Source organism: Tursiops truncatus, chromosome 20 (genome assembly GCF_011762595.2).
Source record: "Tursiops truncatus isolate mTurTru1 chromosome 20, mTurTru1.mat.Y, whole genome shotgun sequence".
In the NCBI taxonomy this organism is placed as follows: domain Eukaryota; kingdom Metazoa; phylum Chordata; class Mammalia; order Artiodactyla; family Delphinidae; genus Tursiops; species Tursiops truncatus.
The window spans coordinates 36626099-36639954 of NC_047053.1; the positions used below are offsets into that span (position 1 = coordinate 36626099).

The 13856-nt window shown below is 57.4% G+C and overlaps 1 protein-coding gene across 2 annotated transcripts in view; it reads left to right on the forward strand.

Annotated features, from left to right (window-relative positions):
* The first annotated feature begins 609 nt into the window (after window positions 1–609).
* ARHGAP23 (Rho GTPase activating protein 23) overlaps window positions 610–13856 on the forward strand; it is an 81429-nt gene continuing 68182 nt past the window's right edge. Inside the window, exon 1 of one of the 2 annotated variants that reach the window (XM_073798520.1) lies at window positions 610–633. In XM_073798520.1, the coding sequence (XP_073654621.1) occupies window positions 625–633 (9 nt within the window). In that variant the 5' untranslated portion in view covers window positions 610–624. Of the gene's footprint in view, window positions 634–8696; window positions 8838–13856 lie in introns of those variants that run through there. The other variant, XM_033847505.2, reaches the window with a different exon arrangement.

Sequence of the window (13856 nt, forward strand, 5' to 3'; positions counted from 1 at the left end):
CTCCACACCAGCTCCTGTTTTCATGGGGTCACATGGCTCTGAACCCTGCTCACCAGGGCAGGGTCTCCCTATGGTCCAGGTGCTGTGGTTATCTCTGCCCCGCTCTCAGGCAGTCACAGTGGTCTGGGCCATGGGGTCAACTCTGTCACCAAGCTGCTGTGTGACCTTGGGCAAGCCCCTCTGTGGCCCTGTAAAATGCAGGGTGGGGCGCTTCCGACTCTGATAACCTCAGAAACGAAGGGGCTGCCCTTGGAGGGGATCTTCTCTGGACTAACACTGCCCCCAGGACAAGCAGAACGGTGGGTGTTGGCAGGGATGCGCCCCTGGATGCGTGAGCAGTGTGTGTGCATTGTGTGTCTGTGTGTGTGAACGCTGTGCCTCTACCCGCGGGTGGGGTGGGGCGGGAGGGGCGGGAGGGGCGGGACGGGGGCGGGGTCTGCGGGCGGGGCCGGAGCGGGGCGGGGCGGGCCGGGCCGGGCCGGGTGGGGGTCTGGGCTGCCTACAGCAGGCGCTCCTTGCGCGCGGCGGTGGCCGGGTGCTGCACCGACTGGGCGCTATGGAGGGGCCACCGCCCCCTGCGCCCCGCCGGGCTGACGCGGCGAGGACTGCATAGCGGGCGGCAGCATGGAGCAGGTCAGCGGGCGCGGGTGCGTGTCGGGGAGGGAAGGGCGGGGGGCGTGAGGACTGGAGGAAGGTGGGTGCGCCGAGAGGGAGGGGGGCCCGCCACCTTGGGAGGGGTTGGGGCTCTGGAGCTCCGGGCGGAGCTCTGGGGAAGGGTTACGGCTGGTGTGACACAGAGCCGGTGAGCGCGCGCGCGCACACACACACACACACACACACACACATACACACACACGAGTACTCCCCCACCACTGACAAATAGGGAGGCGCTCACCGAGGGCTCACACGCTGCTTCGCTCCCCATCCCCGTTCCAGAAGGAGAGCATTTAGAAGCCCCCCTCCCCACTCGGTAGGGTCCCGGCTCCATCCAGGATCCTAGCAGGCTCTGCATAATGAAGGAGTGACAGAAGGTGGTCGCAAAACTACCGCTGACCCTCCCGGCCGCCCCCACCCTGTGGGACCTAAAGATACAAGCGTCCCCCTCCCCCCATACATCAAGGGGCTTCTCCCAGCCAGCGTCCCCCTCCATTCCCAATTACAGCAGGTGCAGCAACTGCTACCACCATTTCATGGCAGTGAAAACATGGGGTGGGCTGGGCAGCTTCTTCACATGCCCCCCAGATACAGACCTGCAGCCCCAGCCAGTATCCATCAGAGGAGGTCAGGGTGATGGCCCCCTCACTCACTCCCTCCACAGAGCTTAGCAAATCCTGGACAGGAGGGGCTGGTCCCCTTAAGTAAGTGGGGGGGCCCTCTATCCTGAGTTGCAGCCCCCTGTTCTAAGATGGACAGAATCCTGATGTGGGCTGAAGGGAGGGCTGCCTTGCTGCCTTCCTAATCCCGACTCGGTGAGAAGTCTTGGGGTGGGGTCTGGAGTGGAAGGGTTTTCTGTTCCTGGGTGGGCCTTTAAGTGTCCACACTCCCAGGCTCTGCTTAAACTGGTGGCCTGGGGCCCTGGGCTCTGAGACACCCTCCCCTCTGTGGCAGAGGGGTTCTTGTGTTCCCTGTGATGGTGGTGAGGAGGGGTGTGGGGAGGGGTAGAGGGTGTGGAGTCAGGGGATGGGGTGATCTTAAGTTCTGGGGCATGAAGAGGGGCTCTGAGGAGTCATGAAGCACTCTGGGCATCTTCCCTGGGCTGGGCGTGATGTTTGGGGAGGGCTGTGGGCTGGTCTAGTCTCCAGGCCTGCTGGGCATCTTGGCTGTTAATTTAAATGGCCAGTGGCAGCTCCCTGGAGCACCAGGCCTGGCAGGGGGAAGGGGACTCCATTCGTCATTCTCTGCTATTGTCATTACTGACTCAACTCCACTCTGAGCACAAAAAAGCAGGGGTTGGGGGGACAGGACTAAAAGCCACTGAACTGCTCACGTTAAAATAGTTAAATTTATGTTATGTGAATTTCACCTCCATTTTTTAAAAAAAGGAGGGGCAGGGCTAGGGGACACCATTACTTTCTGCCTAGCGGACTCTGAACGCAACTCACTGGGCCTGCAGCATGGCCTGAGTTGCTCCTCCATCAGCCTTTCATACTTCTTCTGGGGGTCAGGTGCTTCCCCTTTCCCAGAGGCAGAGCCTGGCTCGCCTGTGCCCTGGCATCGTGGAAGGGAGGACAGACCACGGAGGAGAGTAAGGACATGGGGCTCTTGCCGTGGCCTCATCAAAGGGCCACTGGGAGCCCTTGGACATCTGTCCTCTCTGGGCTGCTGTGAAATCCCTGCCAGCTGTGCTGAGCCGTGGCTTTCCAGTCCTTTCTAGGTGTCCTAAGACACCTCTGCTGCGAAGCACAGCAGCCAGCTTGTCCCCTGGACTGTGAGACACCCCACAACCCACAAGGGGACTCTGATGATCAGCACAACCTTGGAGGTGCTCGCGCTGATGTCAGTGCCTTAAGGCAGCTGCAGCCCTGCCAGCCCCGCGGGTGTCGCCAGCTTTCTGGATATGCCGGAAGCATGGTGTGTATGGGGTGCTTCTGAAATCAGAGCTTCTTTCACCACACCAGGGGAAGCTCCTATTTTAAGTTTCCCTTGTGCCCAACCCTCTTGTAAAGCAAAGAATCCTTTTATAGTGCAAGGACCGCCCTGATGTGTCTGTTTGGTATGTGTGGATTTTGGCATGTAGGGTTTCCTTAAAGGGGAGCACGCCTGGAATCTCTCACAGGGGCTGGAATTGCTGGGCGGGGTGGGTGCCAAGACTGAAGGGCTTGCCCCCCTGTGGTCAGTGCCCTGCCCCTCTTTTCTCTCCATTTAACTCCCCTCACTCCCTCCCAGGTTGGCTCAGGGCCAGACAGAGGAGCGGGGAGCAGCTGCTGGGGATTTCCAGAGCTTCCAGGGGGTGGTGGGAGCCACCCCTCCCCTCCTCCTTTCTCCCCTCCCCTCTGTTCCTCCCCTCCCTCCTTCTGTGCTCTGCTTCTAGGTTCCCCTCCTCTCTCCTCCTCTCCCCACCCCCACCCTCCCAGAAGGGCAGGGAGACAGGGAGGAGAGTGGAGCCGTCCCTCCTCCGTGCAGGGATTTGCAGGGGCCAGGTAGAGCGAGGCAGGGTCTGAGGGCCTGTGGCAGAAGCAGGGCTGCAGGCCAGTTGCTGGCAGAATTTAAAAGCCCTCCCAAAGAATCATGAATTTAGCATCCTGGAGCTGGAAGGGACTACATGGCCTAGCTCCTCCCAGAGGGGTCGTGCTTCATAGAAAGAGTAAGGGCTTAGTGTCAGACCTCAGCAAAATGACTTAACCTCTCTGAGCCCATTTCCTCATTTATGTAATGAGGCTAATAATACCTACCTTACAGTGTTGTCATGGGGAGTAATGTTTGTAAAGAAATAATGTTTGTAAAGAGCTCGGCACATAGTAGGTGCTCAACACACTTTAATTCCTTTCCCTTCCATCCTGGTGTTTTCAAGCCCCTGCTAGGTGATGTCACGGTCGTCATAAGTCGTCTCTTAGTCTTGCACACACGCTCATATACACACAGTCCTCACCACCAGCTCTTCAACTGCCCGGTGTCACATAGTGGAGAGCCCTCGGGGCTGAGACCCCAGCCCAAAACCTCTTCCTCTTCCCCAACCATGACATACGTTTCCCAACATGATTCCCCTGAGGGGCTGCCAGTTGCAAGCGGCAGGGGTGGGGCATCTTTCATCCACCCCCTGTCCTGATACCAGGGTTTCGCTGGGTGTGACTTGCTTGCCCTGCCGCCAGCCCAGGGAAGCTGCAGCCTCTCTCTCCACCCCAAGTCAGCTGTCCAAAGGTTGCTGGGCTGGGGCCCCAGCTGTTTGGCAGGTTGCCAGTGCCTCTCAGCCCTTGGGCCAGGGGGGCTGTACCCCCCTCCTCGAGGTGTGTTCAGGTGGGATCCCTCTTATCCAGGATTCCTCAGGGACCTGGCAGCAGGGATGAGGGTAGAGACTGGCATGATCTCGAGTGGACCGTTGCCCCACCCTACACCATTCAAGGAGCTTGATGAGGTCTGAGGTCCCCTCTCTGTGATGCCTGGGGCTCTGCCAGACCCGGGCCCCACCCCTTCCCTAGCTCTCAGCCTTCAGGCCTCCTTTCTCTGCCACCTGCCTGTTAAGGGCCTTCAAGGTCTAGGTCAAACACTACCTCCCAAGGCCCCTGCCTTCTCCTGTCATTATGGAAGGCTCCCTTCTGCTTTGCTCGATGCTCTGCTTGTAGCACCATCATGGCACCATCCCAGCCATCCTTTGCTGTGCTTGTTGCCCTCCCTGGAATATGAGCTTTTTGAGGACAAGCACATCACCTGGTTCATTCCCTGCTACCCAACAGAGAGCAGTTTGCATGTAGACAGCACTCAATAAATGTCTTTGGACTTGACTGAACTGGGCTACCACCTGCTTTGGAAATGAAAGTTTAGGTGGGCATGGGTTGCTTCGAGGGGACGAGCAGAGGATCTGGGGGCTGAAAGCCAAAGGAACAAGAACAAGTCAGGTCTCTCCTCAGCCCTTCCCTCTAGTCCTGCCCTCCTGCCCTTCTCCACCAGGGGGCGCTCTTTCCCCTTCAATGGAAGGGCAGGCAGCTATTACCAGGTTTATGGTCACCAGCCCTGTAACCCGCCTTCCACCCATTCCTTTATCATCATCAAACGTGAGCCCTCAGTTGGAGACTGGCAGAGGAGGCCTATTGTTTTCATCTACAGAGAATGAAACCGAGGTTCAGAGAATATACTTTTCCTCAGAGACATTCAGCTACTAGGTGGGCAGCATGGGAACCTGAGCCCCGGTCTTTGGACTCTTGGTTCAGGGCTCCTTGATGACACTGTACAACCCCTTGCTGGCTCCTGGCCCAGGCCTGATCCTGACCCTGGACTGCTCTGGGCTGGGGACTCCCTGCCCTCCCCCATGCTCCCCTGCTGACCCTACCTGGCTCTGGGGAAGGCGGGTTCTTCCTCTGGCACGACTCTGGGCTCGTTTTCCTCTACTCCACTCATCACCCCCTCAGGCTCTCTCCCTTGGCTTCTCCTCCACCACCAAAAAGGCTGCTCAAGTGTCCCCCACCCAAATGGAGCCACGCCTCACCCCGACTCACCTGTGCTGTCCGGCTGGCCCTTCCCGGTAACGTCTCAGCGGCCCAATTCCATTTCACCACCCTCCCTTTTTCACCACCACCCCCCCCTTTTTTTTTTTAATTTCTTCACCCTTGATGCTCTTCCTCACTGCACAGTCTGGCCTCCACTCTACCCGTCCCCTGCCTGACACAGTGCCGCTTTCTCTGGCGCTCTCTCCTCAGTCCTCCCTGCTGCCTCTTCCTTCCTCACCTGCCCCGAAAGGTGAGTGCCCTTGGGTCCCATCCTACATCTGGTCTCCGCTCTGCGCTGTCCCTGGAGAATCTGAACCACACTCCTGATCCACCAATGACTTCCAAAGCCATTCTCTAGCTCAGGCCTCTCTTCAGGGAGGTGGACCCAGGGTTCGAGCTGCCAGTCACTACTCAACCAGCAACACAGCCTGCAGGTTTCAGTGTGTGGACTCTGGAACCCAAAGGCTGTGGGTTCAAATCCTGCATGGCCTTGGGTAAGAAGATACTCAAGCCCTCTGGGCCTCAGTGTCCTTATCCGTAAATGAGGATTATAATATCTGTTTCACAGCTCCTGTGTAAGGCTAATTTGGAATAATGTATACAAAGGATTACTTAGCTCAGTGCCTGGCATGTCCCTTCTCCCTGAGAACACTCCAGACAACTCGTCTACCTAATATTCTGCGCGAGAAACCTTGGAGTTGTTCTAGACTCTTCCATTTCCTTCCCGCAACTCCCATTTGGTCAACAAGATCCGGGGGCCTCTGATGATTGGTGCCCCCTGCCCAGGTGCAGGGCCCCCCCACCTGGCCGCCCACCCCTGGCTCCTTGCTGCCCTCCGTGTTCTCTTCCACGTCTCACCACAGTGGCCATGGCACGTCTCCGCTTAAATCCCTGCCCTAAGCCAGGCTAGAATCTAAGTGCCTCAGGCACAGTCACTCCACTGTAACATCCCCACCCGCATTTCCTTCCTCATCCCTCCATGCTTCCTGCCCACGGACCTTCCGCTTGGCTCCAGCCACACTGCTAGAGTCTGCTCTCTCCTGCCTCCCTGCCTTGGTCCATGATAGTCTTTCTCCCCAGAGTGTTTCTCCCCCCATCGCCCACCTCACCCCATCCCATGCATGACGCCCTCAAAAGATCACGGTCACCTGCTTTTGGAAGAATTCCTCTGCTTCTCCAGCCTCCCATGGCTCCTTTTCTGGGATCTCAGGACCCCTCAAGGGAAGGAGTTAAGCCTTATCTCCTATCCCCAGGGGCAACCTCCACTCTCCCACCCATGGTATATCAGGACTCCCAATAAACATTTGTGAATGAAGGAAGGTGATTGGGCTGGGAGAGGAATTTAGAAAGAGGGGGAGTATAAAGAGGGTCCTCAGTGAGGGACACCCTCCATCCCATGTTGGGCTTCACTGCCCTAATCCCCAGAGAAGGAGTGTGCCAGGAATAGAGTGGGTTTGGGGGGCGTGGATGGTGGGATGCAGGGAGTGAGACCCAGATGTCAGAGGGGTTGGGGAGCCAGGACGGAAAGGAAGAATGAAAGAGGTGCTGGAGAAGGTGGATGGGGGAGGGCCGGGACAGGATGGGGGTGCAGGTCAAGGTGCAGGAAGAGGTGGGAAGGGCAGCAGGGTGGGGGAAGAGCGCACTTTCTGGGAAGTGGGAGAGGATGGGGGAGGTGAGTGCAGTGCATTGTGGAGGGAGGAATTGCCTGCCGGCCTGTGTGAGCTCATTTCCTCTCACCGCCTCCTGCAGTGTCTAAGGGCATCAGGCTCTGGAAAAAGTGAGCCAGGGGCACCCCAGAGGCCACCACCCTCCTCCCCTTCCCCACGCAGTCCAGTCTGGATCTCAGATGCCACCACTCCCCCCTTACACATTTGTTTTGAGAGGAAAGGACCCCTGAGCCGGGGTGGGAGCAAGCCTTGGACTGTTGGAGCCGCAGGGCAGAAAGAGTCAGACAGAGGGACCTGGTTTAAGATTAAGCAAGAAAATACAGGCAGTAGGATGGATTACCGTTAGATAGCAGGAAGAACTTCTCAGAAGTGGGGCATAATTCTGGCTGCACATGACCTTGATGAAGAGAGATGGGGAAGGAAGCAGTCCTTAACTGCCCTTCCATTATTACAAAAGCGTCCCTTTCCATTGATTTCCAGGGAATTTAAAGTAAATTAAATAAAACATAAGAGTTAAAAACAAGTCAATATCTCCTTCCTCAGGTTTACCGGAGTAAGGATGTTCTGGTAGGTGTCTGGGCCATACTGCCCCCTGCAGGGCCTGACTCCCTGACCCTGAGGGGTCCAGGACTTGGGGCTGATCCACTCTCGGGAATCGGGATGGTGGCGGTGGTGAAGCAAAGAGCTTTTATGAGGCTCACTGCCCCAGAGTGGGTGGGCCATTTCAGCAGGCGGAGTCGGTCTTCCCACTTTCATTGCCTGCCTTGCCCAAATCATATTCCTATTTATCTATGGTCTCTGCCTTCCTTTCTTCACAATCTGGGTGAAGGAATGCAGGAGCCCTTAAAAACTACAACAAGGCAAGGGAAGGAGGTAAGCATAGCCTGTACAAAATAGGAGGTAGGAAGGATGTTAGGTAGATAGCAGAAAGAACTTTCCAGCAGAATCTACGGACTGAGACACTGCCCCTTCCTGGATCATCAGGGGATGGGCTGCAGGGGCCCTGCGTGGGGGCAGGGAAATGAGAAGTTGACTCAGGACCCCGATGGTTCTTTGGGTCCAGCTCAGAGTGAAGCTGGGAAGGGAGGCTGTGGGAGCTTGTGATTGGGAGGTCTGGAGGGTCTCTGCTCTTACTGTCACCCACTGCAGAGTGGGTCTGTGGGCTGTCTAGAGGCCTGAGCCACAGGCTGGCTGGGTGGGGGTCTGAAGGGCTGGGGCACCTGCCTCTCTCTTACAGCCTGCATGGGATCCTGGGCTGAGACGCTGCCTGGGAGGGGTGTCCCAGATTGAGGGGCATGAAGCCCCTGAAAGTTCCCGTTACCCTCATCGTCCTCCCCCTCCCCCTTGGGTATAGCCATCTCTGCCCTTGTCTCAGCTTCCGTGAGTCTCTGGATGGAAGGCTCCCTAAGCCTTTTTTCTGTCTCTCCCTCTCTTCCAACCTGGGTCTCTTCATCTTTGTCTTTGATTTTCTCTGCCTCTTTCTACTCTGTCTCTGTCGTGTCCCTGCCTCTCTCATGCTTTCTGGGTCTCTCCGTCTCTGTTTCTGACTACCTCTGTCTGGCTGTGTTTCTCTCTGCTTTACTTTCCCTTCCTTCCTCCCTCCCTCCCTCCTCGGTGCTAGTTCTGTGTTCTGTGCCGTTGTCCTCTTTCCTCGGCCGGCCCGGATCACCGTCTATGGGCTGGTCCCCTGGAGGCCGGCCCAAACCCTCTCTAAGCCCATCTCTCTTCCGCTGGCTGTGTTCTGCCCCCTAGCTCCGCTGCCAGCGGCAACCCCTGCCTCAGCCCTCTGTACCAGTCTGCTACCCTAACAAGAGGCAGAGGGTGCGCCCCGTCAGGAGCGCAGGAGGAGGAGCGAAGAGACGCCCCACCCCTCCGCGTTCGGCTCCGCCCCTCCGGCCCCGCCCCTCCCTGGTCCCTGCCCGCGCCCCCAGCAGTGCCCTGGCAGCAGAGCCGCAGCTGCCGCCCGATGAATGGAGTCGCCTTCTGCCTGGTCGGGATCCCGCCCCGCCCGGAGCCCCGGCCCCCCAAGGTGAGGATGCTGAGCCAGGGGAGGGGGCGGATCCAGGCGCTAACGGGAAGCTGGCAGCTGGGGCCGGGGTCGCTGCGCCCCCGCTCGGCGGGCACAGCCTGGGGCGCACGGCGCGGGCACCACGGGCATGGCTGCAGGGAACATCGGCTGGTGGCCGGGGAGGGGGCCGGAGCGCGAGCTGCCCTGGGCAGGGGGCGGAAAGGAAGAAGGCAGGCAGGGGGCCGGGGCTAGCACGGGGCTGCCAGGGCCGGGGGCACCGACCCGGGCGGCGGTGCCAGGCCCCCGGCGGCCGGGCAGCGGGGGCGGGAGGCCCGCGCCTTTTGTCCGGGTTTTCCAGGCGGGGCGCCTGCCGCCGTTTCCTCTGCCCGAGTTTTCGTTTTCCGTTGGCGAGGCCCCGGCACAGCTGGAGGGAGAGGGAGTGGGGGAGGGGTTCCCGGAGCGGGATGTCCTTGGCCACTGTGGCCGGACACCCCCTCCCTGCGCCACACTCCCCCCGCTGCCGGGCCGGACCGCCCGACGAGCTGTCCGGCGCGGGTCCACCGCCCCCCACCCCGGGGAAGAGAAACAGGCCGGGGACCCCTGGTCTTGCAGGCGCGGCTGCCCTCGCTTCTGCCCTCTCGGGTTGGCTGTGGGTGGGTCTGGGCACGGGGTGCCAGGGGCATTACTCAGCGCTGGGCTGCTTTGCTTGGGTTCTTTCATCTGCCGGCTGCTGAGGCTGGGGAGGGCCAGCAGGGGCCTCCGGGCCCCACTGGGGCCAGCACCCTGCCTCTGAGCCTGACTGCCCTGTCCCACTGGAGCGCCCCAACATGCACTCCATCCCTTTCCAAGTCGAAGGGTTGAACACTGTCAGGCCAGTCATTTTCTGAGCTTGAAAAAGAAGTTTCCTGGGGGTCCAGGTTGGGATCAAGACCTGGGCTGAGAAGGTCTCTTCCTCTTTTGACGGGGCTGGAGGATTTAGGGCCATTCCTCCCCAACCATCCCCTCAGTGTTGGAGCTGGGGTCTGGTGCTTTGCAAACTCCGAGACTGGTGTGTATCTCAGGAGCTGGATGTAGGCACAGTTCTCCCTTGGTCTGCATCTCTATCCCCTGACTCCCCCTCCACCTTTCAGCCAAAGTGTTTCCTAATTAGAAACTTGAATTTCAGAGTGGACTGGGGATGGAAGTGAATGTCATTATCGTCGAGTTCCTTGGATTCCCACCCCCCAACCCCCAACACACACACACCAACACCTACTTCATCTCCACCCCCCCTACTATCTCCACCCCCAGCCCCACCCTGTGGCCCAGCTGTGGGAGGGCAGGGAAGGTGTTTGATCCCCTGGGGTTCTCCCCCTCTTGCCAGGGCAACAGCCCCATTCCCCAGAGCGGCTGCTCTCACTAAGATGTGCTCACTGGCCTGCGACTTCAATCTCAATTACATAACCAGTCATTTCGCTTCCAAACACAGCCCAAAGGCCCTCAGCCCCAGCCTCTTCTTCCACTTGCTCACAAGGTGGTTGGGTCCACCGTAGGTTTCTGGGAGCTCCAAGTTCCTGCATCTGAAGCCCCTCCCTCCCCTTGGGAATGATGAGGGCAGTAAATCCTTCAGTGCTGGATTTGAGGGCCTCAAAAGCCCTGGGAGCAGGCAGGGTGGTAAGTATTAGGGTCTGAGACGACACAGCAACAGTGTCAGGTCTAGAAACTGGGTCTTCTGATGGGTCACAGCACAAGATGAAGCGCTAGGGAGGGGAACATTATTAGGAAGGTGCCTTTGGGACACCATGGGGAATGGGGCAGGCTTTTGAGGATCTCAGCTCAAACAGAGAGGGACTGGACGCTGGGAATAGGCCTTGTGTTTGGGCAGCCTGGATGGGGACCTCTGTGCCCCCGCATCAGGCCAACCCTGAGCTCAGGGGCAAGGGGAGCAGGAGGCCAGTCTGGCCCCCAGGGGTGCAGCATTTTGGGCATGGAGTGGGGGATGAGGGAGGGTGGTGAACAGGGCTGTGCAGTAGTGGGCAGAGGCATTTCTTGCTTCATCCTTTATCGCAGGGATACTTAAGAAGGACTTCATGATGTATCCGATTAAAAGAGAGTCTACAAAGGCGAATGGAATAAGTTACCGAATGAGGGACTGCAATTAGCCATTTGGGAGAACTTCTAGGGAGAGGCTTACAAGCTGCAGCATCCCAGGTGAGCCTGGAGCATCAGGCAGGGAAGTTTCCTCCAGTATAGTGGGTTAGATAGGTAGATTCCTGTAATGTTGGATTCCAGTGTAGAAATCTGGAGAGATTCATGGGAGATGCAAATATACTCAAATGAGCATATATATTAGTGCCTGAAAAAAATGTGTTTTAAGGATGGAGAATTGCTCTAATAGTAGAGCTGATAGCTAAGACATAGATAGCAATTACCCTAGGCCAGGATTTATATAAGTTACCTCATTTAATCCTCACAAAACCACCATGACGTGGGTGCCGTTATTATCCTCATTTTTCAGTTGAGGACACTGAGGCACAGAGAGCCAATAGCTTGGCCAAAATCACATCGCTAACTAGTGGCAGAGCCAAGGTGGGAACCCAGCAGTCTGGCTCAAGTTCATGGTCTCACTCCACTACCCTGCTTTTCATGACCTGCCTTGTCTGCTGTCACTCTCACCCTGAATCTGGGTCCGTCTTGGATACAGGCCAAGATCAAGGTCAACCTCTTGCTGGATTGGAGCTTGGTTGCTTTCAGCTGGGACACGGATGGCGACAAGAGGTCTCAGGGTGGCAAAGCCTCAGGTGTCCATCCATGGTTGGTGGGTGGGGAATCAGCTCATTTACTCCAGCAACCCCCCACCCCGCCCTATGCTAGCCCACCGCACTTGGGCTGTGGCTTGGTTCATTGGTGTTTTCCTTCCAAAGGGGCATCAGCCCTGCTTTATTGGCTGCAGGGGTTCAAAGGTGAGATATTGGCTTGGTCAGGGATTTGGACAAAGCCTGGTTTTAATTATCCTGCTCTCTCTCCCTCCCCAGAGAGAGCCATGAATAGGGCCTGTGGGAGCTGGCTCTGCCTTTCCCCTAGTACCCTCCATCCCCTTCAAACAACCCGCCTTTAGATCCAGGCCTCCCTCTTTCATGTGAAATTGCACCAGCTCGTCAGCAGGGCAGTGCCTGTCAGTACCAGGCAGGCATCTCCTCTTCACTGCCTCAGTGGGACGACAGGCTGGGATGGCCTTGGGACTGGACTCTGGGGTGAGTTTAAAGCTGTATGGGGGTGGAGTGTATTCATCATCTGTCAGAGTGGGTCAGGACCAGAGGGGTCATCTTGTCCAACAGTGGGGAATCTGAGGCCAGAGGGTGGCCAAGGTCAGATAGGCCGGGAGTGGTGGACATGAACCCAGGGGTTCTGCCTCCCGGGCTCCCAGGCCATGCCTTTCCCCACACAGTTCTGTCCCGGGTGCCCCCCTCCAGTGCAGCGTTCTGAGATTAGGCCCCAGGAAGGGAAAAGGAGGGCAGGGAGGAGCAGGGACAAGTGGACAATGTGTCCCATTCATCTCTGTGTCCCCAGTGGCCAGCACAGTGCCTGGCACAGAGCGGCCCTCCATAAATGTTTGTGAAGTGCAGGCCGGGAGCAGCCCCTCCCCTGGCCTCGTGGGTGCCCCGTGCCCAGCTCTGCCCCAGCATTGTGATGCGTGGTCTACACATCAGTCTCCCCTGCCGGACGGGGAAAATGGTCATAGCAACTACTTCCACAGTGCTGACCACTGGCTACATTATTCCTATCCATCTGACAGATGAAGAAACTGGCACAAAGAATCATGTGGCTTCCTGAGGTCACACAGCTAGTAAGTGGCAGAGCTAGGGAGTTGGCCGTGCTTATTCCAAGCAGCCCCAGAGGTGTCATGTTTATCTTGGTATCCACAGAGCCTGGTATGCAGCCAGTACTCTGAGAATGTTTGTTGACTGACTGACTCACTGACTCACTGATAGTATATGGAGGAATCACAGAATCCTGTAATCCTTTCGAAGTAGCTGGGTTGGAGTCTTGGGAAAGTAGCCTAGAGGAGCATCATTTTGTTATCGGTGCCAGGAGTGCCTGAGCCAAACCTAGAGAGGAAAGGAAAGCTCACCCAGGGGAATTCCCTGGCGGTCCAGTGGTTAGAACCCTGTGCCCTCACAGCAGAGGGCACGGGTTCCATCCCTGATCGGGAATTAAGATCCTGCAAGCCGCGTGGGCCCCTCAGCTTTCTGACTTCTCTCTTGCTCCCACTCCCTCCCTTTCTCCTGCAGAGTTCCAAGGGGATGGCGCTGAGCAATGGGCAGGTGGGAAAAGACGACAGGTTGGATTAACGATGTCTGTTCCTTTTTCATCTCTCTGGCCCTGAGATGTTCAGCCCAATGCATCCCCTTTGTGGAAGATCCTGTGCCTTTCAAGTTGGAGGGTGGACGGAGTGTCGGGTTTGGGACAGGGCCTTTCGTAGTTATCAATTCTCCATCTCTCACCTCCAGTCCTAAACTTGAGTCCCAAGGTCACCTCCTCCAGCCTTCTCAAACCCGTGTACCCCTAGGCGGGTGACCTCTTCCCCTCTGCCTCCCCCTGCTCCCCACTGGCTGGGTCTGTCACTATCCCCAGGCCACACTTCATCTGCTGACAAAGGCTGGTGGGAGCTAACTAGGAAAAAAGAAGTGTGGTGGGTGTGGTCTGCCTTCTCATATCAGCAAGCAACCTCGGGAGATGAGAGGCCCAGGCCTGGCACGGCTCCTGGTACATTGGGAGGCACATTGGGTGTCTAGGCCCTGCCTTCAGCCTGAGGGGGTTCAAATTTCAGCTTTACCCCTTATTCAACTATGTGACCTTGGCCAAGTTACTTAGTTGTTTTTAGCCTCCATTTTCTTATCCCTGAAATAATCCCTCAAAATTGCTGAGAGGATTAAATGAGGTAATACAGGTAAACTGGCTGACATTTGGTAATCTCAACTCTTAGCAGCAACTGGATGGCAATGAAGACAACACAATTTGGGCTCCATAAAGAGAACCCTTTATGGTCGGAGTAATCTG